The sequence below is a fragment of the Thalia democratica genome, chromosome 1 (assembly GCF_965202585.1).
Source record: "Thalia democratica chromosome 1, ktThaDemo2.hap1.1, whole genome shotgun sequence".
In the NCBI taxonomy this organism is placed as follows: domain Eukaryota; kingdom Metazoa; phylum Chordata; class Thaliacea; order Salpida; family Salpidae; genus Thalia; species Thalia democratica.
Genome location: NC_139165.1, coordinates 73,754,928 through 73,770,890, shown reverse-complemented (window position 1 = coordinate 73,770,890; position 15,963 = coordinate 73,754,928). Strand labels below are relative to the sequence as shown.

At 27.5% G+C, this 15,963-nt stretch overlaps 1 protein-coding gene across 1 annotated transcript; it reads right to left on the bottom strand.

Moving 5' to 3' along the window:
* Nucleotides 1-267: 267 nt before the first annotated feature.
* Nucleotides 268-14,785, bottom strand: LOC145842572 (cilia- and flagella-associated protein 91-like). Its single transcript, XM_082950072.1, has 18 exons — nt 14,680-14,785; nt 13,389-13,465; nt 12,349-12,506; nt 11,815-11,961; nt 11,325-11,506; nt 10,625-10,802; nt 9,142-9,299; nt 8,534-8,722; nt 8,107-8,243; nt 7,467-7,583; nt 6,512-6,730; nt 5,845-5,963; nt 5,525-5,627; nt 5,009-5,157; nt 3,997-4,088; nt 1,650-1,792; nt 781-1,104; nt 268-539 (listed from the first exon to the last, which is right to left on the bottom strand). The coding sequence occupies exons 1-18, from the start codon at nt 14,744-14,746 to the stop codon at nt 339-341; spliced, it is 2,760 nt and encodes a 919-aa protein (XP_082806198.1). The 5' UTR covers nt 14,747-14,785; the 3' UTR covers nt 268-338.
* Nucleotides 14,786-15,963: the final 1,178 nt, after the last annotated feature.

Here is a 15,963-nt window from a genome sequence, read left to right as displayed (position 1 = left end):
TATAAGTTGTAATTCAAAGTAATTTACTAATAAACTATTTTTTAAGTATTTTTAAGTAAAAACATTTTTTTTTGATTTTAACACTAGCTTCACTGAAACTTTCACAATAAATTGATAAAAAAGTTACGTTTGAAAATCATAAAAAACCAAGTCTATTATAACTATAATTAGACAAACCTGTTATTATAACAACACACTTTGATTTCTTTTTGCAAACAATCAACAATATCTAAATAAAAACATCATCACAGAACAGCTTGTGTGTATTAGCGCTTTTTATTTTCCTCTACGAGAGACACAGCGATTATTTCACAGTGTATACATATTAAATCATGAAACTAATTCTTGTCGTCGTCCTCATGCGTGGCATACTCATCGTGGACGGCGGTATCGATCATTGCCGCGTTGTTGTCCTCTTCTTTGTCCTCACTCTCCTCCGCGATCGCCAGTTCGTCCAAGCTGATCACAACTTCCTCCTCTTCGGTCGCAACTTCCGCGATCGGCTCCACCGAAGCCTCCTTTTCGTAATGCTCTTCAGCCTGAATATAAATAGTACGGTTGAACTGTACTCACAGTACTTTAAAATGTTTATATAATATGTTAGAAACGATGTTTATTTTAGTAAAAATTTTAAATGAAGTTGAAAAAATAAAACATAAATTAAATAAAAATAACAAAAACAAACCAAATTAATACTTATTTTTAATTTTTCATTCAAATAATTAACTTTTAATTCTTTCTCTCATTATGTTTATGAAATGATGTATTTATTCAACTCACGTCGGCCAGCGTCTCGTTTTCAGCTTCCTCGTCAGACACGGAGTCGTACTCGGAGCTCCACTCCGACAGCGAGCACTCCGATCCGAACTCGTCCCTCCTCATGTTCCTCTCCTCCTGCCTCTTCATCCTCTTCTCCTTCTCCATCTTCCTCCGCTCCACCGCCGCCCTCTCCTCCTCTTTCTTCCTCCGCTGCGCCTCCAGCTCCTCCTGCCGCTGCCTCTGCGCCCTCAAGTGACGCTCCACGTCCTCCCGGTTCTGCAGGTAGCCGACGATCTTCGACTTCTCCGCTTCAGTTAGCTCCTTCACGTCCGACACTCTTTCCTCCTAATACGTAAATATTGGTTTGAAATAAAGAATTTTGAGAAAATTTTCCAAGTAATTTTCCGTTTTTTACAATTTCTATTGCCATTATTTATACATTTATAAGGTTGTTTATTTTAAATTTGGTATACAGTGCTCTATACCAGTTGTCTTCACGGTAGTTTAAATATGTGCCCACAAAATTCAAAACTCACCAAAAATGTAGTGCCTATTTAAAAGTTTTTCCTTGAATATCTAGTGTAAATTTCAAAACTCCCCTTGAATTTTCCTAAAATATTTTTGCTCCTCATCATAAACTCTAGCATATTAAGTGTAAGTTCAAAATGAATTTCGTGCATACCATGAAGACCATTGATATATACTTTATATGTTACGTAGAGCAAGTTAGTTATAAATCGGAGGAAGGCTTGATGCTATATGAACGTGTAAAGAAAAAACACGCGTAAAACAGTGTCTGTTTTGTATAAAATATCATTATCTGTAGTACTTTTATTATGAAATTTTTAGTTAAGGAAAGAGTAAAATATTATTTATAACAAATTTTTCACCTGCTGCTTGTTTTTTTCACACATATTTTCCCTGGCGTCTGGTCCGTAGATGGCGCGGGGAGAGGTCGCCTTGACAACGGGAACCATCGTGCCCCCTATGATGCTCCTTGCCGCCATCAGGTGTTTGCGTTGCTCGTCTTTTACTGTAGAAATTTATGAAAGTTTTTATAATTTATTACTAGTATACTTATGTTTTTAGTATGCTTGCATCTTTAATATATTGCAGTAGTCAAAATCTTATTCTTAATATATTTAAATTAAAGTTGTAAATCCAATAAATAAGAATAATGAGCAACTTACAACTTACTAAAAGAATCAATAGTCTGAGCCCTTATAACCGCATATTTTGAATAGTATAATTTGAACATTGTTAATAAATAATAAAAAATATTCAAAACATAATTACAATTGGTACCTAATAAAGTAAACAAGATCTTAGAAAAAAAATTCGAATCCAGTATATCAAGGGATCTCCTGTTTACTGGACAGGCGCTTTAACTAGCTAAGCCATGGCGCCCGCTTGAATCCATATACTTTGTGATGAATTTATAAATAACATAAATGTTATGTTACAATGCAGCTTTTTGTTCGTATTAAGAAAGCTAATTTATTAGTTGTGAGAATAAAGCAAATGAAATAACGTTTTGAACTACTTAACAATTCGCTTTCATTTATAAAACAAAGTTGAAGCTTTTTAAAACTATTAAGATCTTTTAGATATTTTTATTTAGGAACTTTATATATTTTTTTTAATATATGAAAACTATTGTTTTATTACTGAATAAAAAAAATTAAAAAAAATTTCATCAAAAAAATAAAAATGTTAAAATTGGAAGTTTTTCTTTGTTTTTTATTTATTTTTCTATTATTCATTTACATTTTTTTATATACTTTGTAACGGATATATACACTTGGTTTCATTGTTTTTTTTTACTTTAAAACTTATATAGAATTTTCATGTATACTTTTGTTAGTACAGTTAAAAACTAAAAAAGTGACACCAATTAAATAATTAAAATTTTACAAACTTCTCTGATTTATGCACTACATACAGTACACAATCCATATATGTGTTATGATATGTAAAACTAACTAAATTAAGTTTTAAATACTTGAGTAAGGCCTTTTGTAAGGGTGGGCTGATTTTTTAGTCTGGTTCAGATTTATCAAAGAAAATCTTTTGCGGGCCGCTAAAACTTGAAAAATTGTACTCTAAAAATAAATAAAATAAAAAATATTGAAAGTAAAATGTAAATTAATCATTTAGTAAGGACTACTGTGTATTAAAAACTAAATTAAGAGCACATTTTAAATTATTTGCTATTAAAAAGCTCAATTTTATCTGACTTACACAAGATGTTTTTCAAGTTGAAAATACGTCAGGCGCAATAAATTTCTCTTGGCGGGCAGGATTGGGCCCGCGGGTCGTACGTTGCCTTACCCTAATCTACTTTGATAACCATATTAGGGTTCGTAGACAAAATTTTTTAGAAAAATTTTAGACTGATATTTCACAATTTAGACCGACTTAGACAAACATTTTTGCAAACCTTTGTTGATTGGCTACCAGCTGGGCTTATAACCAGATTAAACCACGTAACAAATTAGATTAGTTCTAACTTGCGTAGCCTATCAATAACACAGCTTTTAGCACATTTTTATTTTTTAATTTTAAAACATGTACTAAGTTTAATATGGCACCCGGGAAATATCATAAAAGTTTTAGTTTTCGAAACTTTAATTGCTATTTAAGTGCCACAAACATACTTAACATTTTATTTAAAAAGTGGTAACTCACCCGTTCTTAATTTTTTTAAATAATCTTTAACTATATCAAAACTGATACACTCACTTTATGACATTACCCTCTCACAGATAAATATATTTACCTCATTGAAAGAAATTTTTGAATGTGTCAATAGAAAACTACATTTGTCATAAGGAAGTTATAGTATCTATCTAATATAAACAAAAAATCTTATTTTTTTAAAGAAATTTAGAAACGTTCAAATATTTGAATTGATAAATACTGACATATTTCCAACAAAAAATAAATGCTTAGAATCGAACCAACAATTTAAAAACTCCTTAAAAAAAAACACAAACTCAAATTTTTTTTGAGATTCAGAAATTTCCAAGCATTTGAAATAACAAAACCGGACAAATACAGAAGCAAAATGCTTATTTAAAAAGAAATACATGACTCAAAAGTGACAAGTTTACTCAAACTTATTCTCAAACTTTTAACCTTTGAACAGAAAAAAATTATATTGTGCAATTTTTCCAATAAAATAGCTTGATGCGTACGAACTCTGCCATAAGTAAACTTTGAAAATTAAAAACAAACTTTTCTTTCTCGCTTCTATTTTGAGAATCTCAGGCAGCAAGAAACTATGAACAAGCTCAGCACAAATCTCTTCTGACTCCAGTTTGGTTTTCCTGAAAAATTACACTTTTGAATAAAATAAAAAGTATCGATAAAAATAATAAACATTGTTACCACAAAACTTGATAAAAACATTTTAGTTTTGTAATGTTTAAATTTCTACTTAGCTTTTAAAAGCAACCTTGAGAAAAAGTTTAAAACACGAGCCTTTTAACAAACCTTTTTTCGAATTTTTTAACAATAAACCATACAAATCAACAATTTCATACGATACTGCTTAAAGTTTCTTAAAACATTGATGAAGCTAAGAAAAAAAAATTAGATAAATTATTTATAGCTTAAAAAAGTTTATTTATAAAGTAATGGAAATGAAAATATCATTGAAAAGCTCTCGCCTGATATTTTTAAACTATTTAGTCACTAAGAAATGGTTACATGACAATTCAAGTTCTTATAAAAATATTTAAGAGACTATTTCTCTAAAAGTAATACATTTTTGAAAAGAATAAAATATACGTATGTAGGTCTTATTAATATCTACAGGCCATTTTTTTCTTTTTTGAAAATTTTTAAACATTTTTTGAGATACATAAAAACAAATATAAAATACAATCTTCTAAAAATTATTATAGCCATTCATGCGTACTTTAGTTATAACAAAAATTTTATTCACATAGATACACTGTAGTGGAAATTAATAAATACTATAATAAGATAACTAAAAGCACCGATAGCAATAAAACAAGAAAAAAAAACTTCTTTTATGAAAGTTATTTTAAGCTTTAATTAGTGTTTTCGGATGGTTTATGACTTATAAATAAGATCTTAGTATCATATCATTTTGTTGTAGCATTTCTAAAACACCATAAAAAATAATTTTTTAAAACTTGAACAGTCACTTTCTAATTTGATTAAATATTTTTTCCAAACTAAAGAAATAAGCAATTTAATATTTTTTAACAAAACAACTGACTTATGTTCGACCCTGTGGGCGATGTCGTTGATTTTATCAGCATACTTCTGCACCTCGCACCTGGCTTGCTCGTCCGCGGTGGATTGCACGCTCTCCATGACGATGTCTTCCAAGTAGGTGTCCACTGTTTGCTGGTGGATCTTCACTACCTGCGTCATTTAATATAAACTTGTTACAAGCTTTGAGTTTTCAAACTTTAATTTGTTATTTGAGACGTTACCATTGAATTAATTAAGGTAAGCATTAAACTTCAATTTTTCTTGTGGAGTTTTTATAACGATACATAGTAGTTTGGTTTGAACTCTTACCTTTTTTAATCTACAGTGAAATGAAAAAAATTGTACTCAAAGTTGTCACACACCAAATTACTGAAACAGTATTGATAAAATAAAATATATAGTCTTCTCAAATTATTTATAATTCAGTCTTTTTTTTATCAATAAAAATATTATAACAATTAACTTCATACTTTTCAAATTTTTAATAATATTTTAAATAGTTATAAAAAATAAAAACCTGCTTAAATATTTCATCTTCTTCCCTTCTCCTCCTTTCTTCTGTTTGTCTCCTTCCGGCTTCAGCAGCCTCCTTCAATCTCCTTCTTCTTTCAGCCAACATGCTGTTAATTATCGTTCATTTATTTGAAAAAATAAAAATTTGAAACAAAGATAAGGCATTTAACTTTTTCACAAAATCTAGTCAAAATGTAAATTTAGTTTGTTTACCTGTTAAAAAACTAAAACAATTTTTGAAAATTAAATCTTGTAGAATTTCTAACATAAAATTTTTAAAATATGAAAAAATATTATATATTACAAAAGCAACATTTTACTAACCAGAAAGCATGTATCTTTCTCTCTTCTTGCAGTCTGACGAGTTCTTTTGACAAATAATCGAGCAAATCACCGACTGGTTCGCCTTCCAAACGGCTCAACGCTTCATCCACAAATGCTTGCTGTTTAAAGTTCATTCAGTTTAGCTACAAACATTAACACTCACATAATATTTAAATACAAAATTATATCAGAATATTATAAACATTAAAGCTAATTTAATGTTTTTTTTAACTGCAATGTGAAAAAAAAAGCTGGTTGAGACCAAAACTCCAAAAGTTGGATATTATTTGAAAAATAAATTAAAATAATATTACACACATATTACCTTCTAGCAAATTTTAGAACATTTTCTATGTTACATGACGACAACAAGTAAAAGTACAAAAGATGCTTACTTCATAATTAAATCTATTTTTTAGTTGTATTTATCAAGATAAGAATGTTTAACTTATTATTCTATTTATTTAGAAATAATTTTAAAGAAATATTTAAAATTAGAAGTTCTGCGAACATCAGGCAATTTATATTAATTTGAAGTCTGTTTACACACATATTAACAAACAAACTTGTACACTCTACTTACAGTTTGAAAAAAAACTTAATTTGTCAGAAAATATTATTTAAACTAATAAGAAATTCACAGTGTACCAAACAAATGAAAACAAACTTTGTTCTGGTACAGCTTCCTCTGCCTCTGCAGGGCGACCACCTCCTGCTTCTCCTCCTTCTTCACAAACTGCTCCATCTTCTGCAGGGCGTGCGTCGTCTTGATCTCCTCTATCAGCTCCTTCCTGTTCTCCTTGCCCTCGTACATCGTGTTCTGCACCGCCCTGCCACGGATCACCTTCTGCAGTGTGATGGCCGCTATCTCCATCTCTTCACCCATCTGGTTGTTGTGATGTTTAAATTTTTATGATAAATTTTTTTTACATGAATGAATCAGCACAACATAGAAGAAATTTTAAGTATTTATAGAGGCTATTTAAAATAGCTTTTTTTTTAATTTGTAATTTCTTATTCAATTTTCGCACAAGCTTAGAATATAATGTAAACTGGTAATTGTTTGTATTTATTTTATTAAAACTTAACTTTCTTCCAAATACTTAAACAAACAAAAAAATCACAAATTATCTCAAATAACATCAGTATTTAAATAGCCACAATGCGGTATAAAATTACTATAATTCAATTGAGGAAAAACCTGAACAAATTTTAAATTAATTTATGCATTCACAGAAAATATTTCAAAATGTTTTATTAAAATTGAAGTTTTAAGGTAAATTGTTTACATGAATGCATCTATTTAGGAGAACTTACAGTAAAAATATAAGAGGTTTATTTTTGTTAGGATTTATTTTGAATATGTTCAAACAATTTTACCTAAATTTAGGAGTTATGCAAATTAATGATGTTTCTAATTTGTCAAATGTTTAATTTATCAATCATTCAAAATACTTTAGTAAACTAACTCAGACCCCATTACTTTCAAATTAAATTCTATGCTGTATTACACTAACATAATTCAAGTGAGGAAAAACAGAACACCTTTTTAATGAACTTATAATTTCACAGAAAATATTTCAAAGTGTTTTTATGGGCTATTAAAATAAACTTAAACGAACTTTAGAAGGAGTAGCAATAGAAGGAGTAGGTGGTCTCGGCTTCTCTTTCTTAACTTCGACCAAAAATCTCAATGATTTTGGTCCTTTGGCAGCAGCATCCTTCTTTGCTTGAATTTCCTGTTTTATTTTTCTAATAGTTAATAGTTATGTATACTTTAAAACAATATTTGCTAGAGTTACAAGTAAAAATTCAAACGAATTCAATGAAAATACTTCGAAAAGTAATCCTTTTTTTATTTTCAAAACTAAAATAAACGTTAAAAATTAAAAAAAAAAAATTAGTTAGCAAGAATTTTTTATTGAATAAAACTTTTACAATAATTATTAGATATAATCACAATAACAACTAGTACAAAAATAAAATTAAAACAATATGAAATTTTCTTTTAACAAAAATAGGATGCATTTAAGAAAATATAATTATTATAGTGTTTGATTTTATGCTATATTTAAAAAAAGTTTATTTTTAACTTTATTATATTTTTTTACAATGTAATTAGCTAAATTCTGCAACTAATCTTAGACAAGTGCTATTTTGTTCACTGTCTATTATTTATACAATTATTTTTTATTTCTACATATCATTAACACCGACTTATAATAAAAATTTATATGCAAATATAACATGTGTATAACAAACATCATAAACTTCATGAAGTTGCCTTTGTAGGCGATTAGACTTCTTTTTGTACAAGTCTTCCTTTGGAACTTTTTGAGGAGCTTTTATTTGTGGTTGTAAAACGCTCGTTGGTAAACTTTGTTCTAACTCTAGCAGACCTGGAAAAATTTTTTAAAGATTATCTAAAGGCTTTTTTTAACAACAAAAACTTTAGAACAAACTAATTAACTAAACATGAAAGTACATGTACAAAAATATTGTAAACAACTTATAAAACACAAAGCAGACTAAAAAAATATGTTCAAAGATTAAACTACTTAAGCTTGACCTTGTAACTATACAGGTATTCTACTCTAAAAAATTACAAAGTTTGAACAAAAATTTTTTCAAAACTTGACAAGATAACACATTACTCTTTACGTTTACAAGCAAAATAACTCAAAAGCACCTTCGTAGCTGTCCATGTACTTGGAATTGACGACGAACTGCTCGGATTTCCTGTCGAGGAAGACTCCCATCCTGGTAATGGGAGCGTGCGTCTGGGAGGAGAAGTCCCCGCACTCTTCCACCACCGATCTCTTATTGGTTCTCTTGTAGTCGAACTCCCGCTCTCTTTTCTTCAACAGCTTGCGCAACTCTGTTGAATTCATTGAAGTAATTAAAAAAGTTAGCACAAAACTAAAAAGAGCATAATCAAAAATAAGAGTTTGTATTGATATTATATTATTCAACTTTCTCAAATCGTCCTTCTCGTAGGTCATTTAAAACTTTTGATTTTATAAAGTTTTTATAAATAAGAACAAATAAAATGAAAGAATAATCAAAAATGCTAGATAGAGCAGCAAGAATTTCATGTTTTCCCTCAACTGAAATTACTAGTAACTCTAAAAACTATAAACTAAATGTTTATCAAAAAGAATAACTTTATAACATATCAAAATAAAAATGTTATGTACAATTTTAAGAAGTGCTTGTCTTAAACTTATATAAGTGTATTACGTAACGCTTGCAAAAATTTTGTAAAACAAAAATATTTTGGAAAAAAACAAAACAAACTCTTTATATGATCGCCTCTGATTCTTTTAGCTTTCTTTTCAAACTCCTTCTGTTTTACATTCCACAATTTATCGTACCTCTTTTCATTGATTTCTTGCTGTTTTAATTCTCTTTCGCGAAGAAGTTTTTCTAGAAGCTCTAAACGAATTGCCTGAAGCCTAGAAAAATATCCCCAAATTTCAATTTTGAATGTTCATAAACTCGATTTTTTTCTTAAGAAGAGTAAAGTAGTATATTACCATTTTTATTATCAACCCTATACAACTAATTTGCTCTATTTGTTTAGACAGGAAACGGAAGTACCTATGTAAAATATGTGTGTTGTGTTCATATAAGAGACATTGAAATTAAGTTGTGTATTGAACTTGTTACTTACTAATATTTGTTTGCCACAGATCAAGGTGAGAAAAATTCCCTGACTTTTTCCAGACTTTTTATTATAATTTTCCTGACTTTTCTAATTCTAATTATTAATTCAAACTTATTTTAAAATACATAATCAAACACATGAAACTATATATATAGCTTTCAATCTTATATTTCTTCTTGTCATTTAGTATAAAGGTTGTAGCAAATAAATCTGCTCTTATTTATTTTAAAAACTTCAATTATTCGGAAAAATTACAAATAAGTAAATTTAACCATGGCATATACCTCTTACAACTTATTTTTCAGATTTAAACAACTTTTAAAAAATTATAAAGAGGTGAAAGGTACACACAAACTTGTTACATAAAATACTTAACTTAGTGCTTAATTATAAAGAACTTAATTATTTACTTTTTTTAGAAAAAACAATTTGATTCTAAAATTCTGCAAGATAAACTTTTGTGTATATATTACAATTTCACTATGAAAGTCTTGCCACAGATCATCAATACTAAAAAGCATACAAAAACTGCTTGTTAAAGTAGGGAGGGTATGTGATCAATATATTAGTAGAAAAACTTTTCAGTTTTATTAAGGATATTTTACTAATTTTTACCAAATAAGGGCATTGGAATATAAGTATTTTTGTAAATTTTTAGTAAAATTTTGCACTTTTACTCTCACTTTGGAGGATTTTTAACTAATTTTTTACCATTTAAAGGCTTTGGAAAATAACGAACTTTGTAAATTTAAACAGACAAAATCTGACGTTTTTTCAAATTTTGTCAAATTTCCTGACTTTTTTTTAACCCCCAGTTTTTTCTCACTATTCCTGACTTTAGCCAATTTTTTTAGTTTTTCCTGACTTTTCCGACCTTGAGGCAACCCTGAGTATATTGCGATCAATTTATTGTATAGTTTAGAAAAACTTATCTATAGTAATAGTCGAATGGCCACACACCAATTTGAATTGACAACATAAAAAATATAGACATACGGAATTAATAAAAGAAAAACTTAATTTCCACACATGTCTCATAGTTTTAACTGTGGTAGAAAACATTTTTATATTAACAAAATTAAAACCATAAATGTAATACAAAAAGAAACCAACTCTTCAATTTCGTGCTCCCTGAAAGCCCACTCCTTCGTCTCCATGTCCTCCATCATGCGCTGCCTCTTCTTCAGCTGCTCCATGTCGTTCAGAGCAGGGAGCGTCTTCTCCCACTCCCTCTTCGCCCGCGCTCTCTCGATCATTTCCACCTCGGCGAGACCGGCTGGCAGACCGCGCTCTATATATGTCAACTATATAGTAACAAATTTCTAAGAGTGAATATTGTGCAATAATGTTTCATCCCAAAGGTATTATCAAGCAATAAAACTCTTGTCAAATTAAAAATTATATATTGATGAGGGTTTATAAATGAAATTTTTAACTTAAGAAGCGCAATGTCTGTGCATATTTTTCCTGGTAAGACCTTTGTGTTGTGTTCTAGTAGGTTTTTTTGAAGAGTTATTGGGTAAACAAAACTATAATTTACCAATAAACTGTAAGCATTCGTTTTAATTAAAAATTAAACTGAATTATCATTAACATATTTTTAAAGTGAACAAAAAATTCAAGGTTTAAACTATTTTTATAGAAAAATCAATGTTCAGTGTTTTCAAACACTTAAAAAAAAATTTATATAAGTAATTACTAAATTTTAGTACAGTAAAAAACTATTAACAGACACTAGGTTCAACTAAATGTTATACAAATTGAAAGTTTTAAACAAATTCAAAACAGAAACAAACAAGTTTAAACTACTCACTGTAGGACAGTGTTGCCAAGGCGAGAACTTCAGGGGCGCTTCCGGGCCTGACAACGTATTCGGGAGAGTACGGGTCTGTCTGAGCTTCCGACTCACGGTAATCTGTTTGCAGTTGGATAGTTCTGGTGAGGGGGGTCGGAGGTCGGTTCATGTAGCCCTCTGCTGCCGCTAGCGGATCAATCCTGTAACATTGTAAGTATTTAAATGAAAAATACTTAATATTTTTGAAAACAGTTAATATGGGGTTTTATTTTAATCTGTAGTTATGAAGTTTAAGCTTATAAAATAAATTATAATATAAACTTTTAACCTAATTATAATATAACCTTATAATTATAAAATAAATAAAACTTTTAACCAAAGGTGAAGATTTTCATGTAAAAAACATATATGCTAAAAGTGTACAACTAATGAACAAGCATAAAATTTTTAATAAAAAGCAAACTTTACATCAAATGTGCATTTAGTTCAGCAAAATAAACAAACTAACGTAGGTTGCTGAAACATAACATCAGGTGGGACTTGCTGCAAAAATGGAATGATTGGTCTTTGAAAATAACGGAATCTGTTGGTGCCTCTTTGGTAAGCAACAGGATGTTCAACTTCTGGAATATGCACTTGTGGTGTGTTGCCAAATCTGTTAAGTTAAAAAAACTAAAGTATTACATTTGTTTCTGGAAATAAATAATTAGAACTAAATATTATAAAACCTATTAAAACAAAATTATAAATGTTAAAAGCTTTAGCTTACCTAAATATGAGAACTTTCAACAAATAACTAAACTTCTGTAACAGACTAATTAAACTCAATTGATCTTTTCAGTACAATAATTAAATGCTACTTAATTATCTAAAGTAGTAGGATTTTATTAAGGAGATTTTTAAGTTTATTGCAATAAAAAAAATTAATATGAAGAAATTTTGAAACTTGCAAAATTTTAAAAAATATTATATAAATATTGCGTTATTATTTATAAACAATTTGGGTACACCTTCAGCTTTTACTAAATAGTACAACACTAACTTGTTATGTCTGACTAATGCTTCTCTCTGTTGGTTAGCTTTCCCCTGCCACTGCTTGTTGATACTAGCAGGCACTGGATCAACGGTCTCCAGCTGAAATGTGTGGCTTGGATAGTTTCTCAGTGTGGAAAACATTTGAGCAAACTTTGGCATCTTGCGCTGGAGTATAAAAACTATATTTGGTTTAATGATTTTACAAAAAGTTTATCAAGTTTTTTTTTAAAGCACTTGAGAAAAGAAAAAAATCATCTAATATTTAAAATTAGACTAATTTCAAAGCTAAAAAGTTAAACTTCAAAAAAAAAAAGTTTTAAATTATAAAAAAAACAGTTTAATTTTTTTCTTAAAAATATAATCTTAAAATTTTTATACAGTTAGCTAAATAAAATAATTTAAGGTTTGTAAAAAAATGAGTAAAAAAAGTTTATTGGAAAACGTTACAAATTACAAACCTTTGATTAACAAAAAAAAGTTTTTACTAGATAATTTGTACAAAATAGTGAAATGTTTTTATTTTGCAAGACTTACTAAAACTAATTCCAAATTTTTTGTTAATATATAAAACCAATTGGTTTTTTTCCTAAAATTGATGTAATACTATAAAACTTAATTATCTTTTTACCAATTAATATACCTAAATAGCAACCTTTACACATTATGATAGACTAAACGTTTTCAAAACGTTTTATGTCTTAATATGTACTTAAATTGAGAACTAATAACAACTTGTGGGCATGCTTTAAATTTCAATATTATAAAAATTAAAAGTTAGACTAAATGTAAAAATTTTTCAGTCTAAGCCTTTATATTTTAGGTTACACAATTATCCAAACTAGAACAATTCAAACTTGATATACGTTGAAGTTAATTTTGTTAATTGCTTGTTTAAAAATAGAACTTAGTTTGATAAAAACTTAGTTGCTTTTTTCTATACTTTAAAGACATTTGTAACTTTACTATAACTTATAAAAGAAAACCAAAAATATAATTCAACTACTTAATTTTTATAAAACACTTTATAATATTTAAGTAAATACTAACCACCCGCAAAACATTGGTGTTAGCTTTGTACATATGCCTCACATGATCTTGCTCACTGGAAACAGCAAAATTTTTATCTGTAATTAAACTGTTTAGCAAAAAAAGATTATAGTGTTTAAAAAAAATAAATAACCTTACAAAAAATATGCTTTAAGTTTAACAATCATTTTAAGTTCAGCTAAAAATGGTTTTGACAAATAAACTGACAACTCAATATATTTATAAAAACTCAAAAACTTATTTTCAAGTTAAAAGTAATGTTCATTTAAAATATTCTGTTTTGAAACATTTGAGTATCTGAATAGACAAAAATGTTATACTTAATCATTTTTAACAAAAAAAAGAGTTTAAATAACCTTGTCAATGAAAGACTAAAACATATTAAAATCAAAACAACCTAAACGATAATATGTCTTCAACATTACATATATTTAAATTTAATATAAATGTTACAGTCAAGATATAAAGTTTAGCTCATCACTTAAAAATCATAATTGTTTTAAATTTATTAAACAAAATAAACAGTTTAACAAAAGACTATATTTTAAACTTATAGAGAAATATGCAGCTTTTATTGGCTTTTTGTTTATAAATATGTCTGCAAAACAAAATAATAAAAAACTTATAGAACTACCTGAAGACAGTCCAGATTAAAAGACATAAGGCCATGGGGGGGTAACACACTTTTTTTTACAAAAATTAACTTTGGCTTTTATACGAAAGCTTTAAATACAAACTACAAGCCAGTTTTTATAGAATTCAAAAATATCATTTAACTTTTAAGATATTTTACTTTTTGTAAAAAATTTCAAATACAAATGTATGGACCACAAATTTTTTGGGGTCAATTTTTTTGTTTTAAGAAATCTTTTTCAAATTTTCAGGAAATATTTCTTATATTAAAAGAAAAAAACGTTACTTATGAGTTTTAACAGTTTAGAAAAATAAAAATTTTATCACAAAAATTAAAAAAAAAAGTGTTTTTTTTCAAAAAAAATAATTTCCAAACTAACATTTTTTTGTTATTGTATAAAGATTAGACTGAATTATGATGAAGATTGCTTGAAAAATGTAGGAAGAGATAGATTTTAAATAAAGTAGTCTTTTTTTGCTGTTTTAGTTTTCCCTTCCCATATGGAACCTATTATGCGGCCCAGCTTTGACTGGTCATAACTCAAAAAATTATCTTTTTTTTTTAAAACAATAAAAAGCATCTTGAAGCTTAGAAAAAACTCTATAAAATAAGATCTTATATAGCTTGTATAAAATCAGCAATAAAACAAAATCTTACCGTACAAATAGTCATGCACTCTTGATGCCTTAAGTTTACTCTTTTCAATGGTCTGAATTTGTGCCATCTTTTTAATTTGTTTTTAGCTTACATATTAATAAATTACTGCAAAATTTTACTTAAAAAACTTTTTAGCTATAAAATTTGTTAAAAAAACATTTTACTTTATTTGAAAACAGTACAATACAACTTAGAATAATAAATAAAATATTTATGAAAACAAGTGAAATAGCTTACTACCACAAGTAAAAATATTCTACATTGTTAAGTATATTAATGAAATAAGCTAAAAATTCTGATAAAATCTATAAACATGTTAGTAAAACTTTATTAGCTATTATACTGTTTAAATTTAGAATTTTATAAACCATTGTATATAAAAAATTATATAACATATCCGAATCACTTTATATGAAAATAAATAAAAAGAACAATCAGAGTAGCTTTGATAAAGTTGGCCACACATTTTTTGAAACTAATTAATTTATGGTATATATAAAAATATAAATAAATAAAAAATTGTAAGGAAGATAAATAAAATAATTACTATAGTTTACTAAAAGTATTTATAAGAATTGTTACTCTTTGGTATACTCATCAGCAGTTTTGTATCTTGATAAAAGTATTGTTTCCACAACACTATGATATAATTATCAAATACTAAAAATAAATAGTTTCTTTTTTTTTACAAGATATCTTGGTTGATAGCACTATAAACTATAAAAAAATTATTTAGCTTTTTTTAAATCAGAATTTGGATAAAAATCAATGTTTTTTTTTGTAAACTTATGAGTATTTTTTATTAAAAAACTGTATGTTTCTCTAAATAGATAGGTGTTAATTCATTAGATTTATGAGGTACTTAACACCAAAATTTTCAAAAATGAATAAGAAATGAATAAAAATAATTAAAAGTACACGATATGAAGAGTTTAATTTTTGTAATAGCTTTCTTTTTCAACTATTTTTTCAGTAATGCTCTTTATATTTGACAGTTTTTATATATTCCTTAAACTTAAAACATCTTGAGAAGATTAATTGTTATTATTGATTTTGAATACAAAGTAAGATTGTTAACTAATCAATTAAAACTTTGCTTTTTATAAAACTCTTATCTTTATAAACAAAAAAGCAATTTCACAGGGTTGCCACTCTTTGAATCAAAAAATCTCCCTGAGTGACCAGAAACTTCCCTTAGTTTTTATCAAATCCTTAAAAATTTTATTCTTTATTAAAAAATTACAATGTTAATTCTAAGAATATTGAAGAAGTAGTGGCAAGGCT

Excerpts from the sequence above, each read along its gene's own strand:
- LOC145842572 (XM_082950072.1), bottom strand. The coding sequence starts at position 14,746 with ATGGCACAAATTCAGACCATTGAAAAGAGTAAACTTAAGGCATCAAGA. Across the intron at positions 12,507-13,388 it reads ACACCAATGTTTTGCGGGTG|CGCAAGATGCCAAAGTTTGC; the intron begins GTTAGTATTTAC and ends TTTATACTCCAG. Across the intron at positions 5,964-6,511 it reads GGAAGCTGTACCAGAACAAA|CAAGCATTTGTGGATGAAGC; the intron begins GTTTGTTTTCAT and ends AACTTTAAACAG.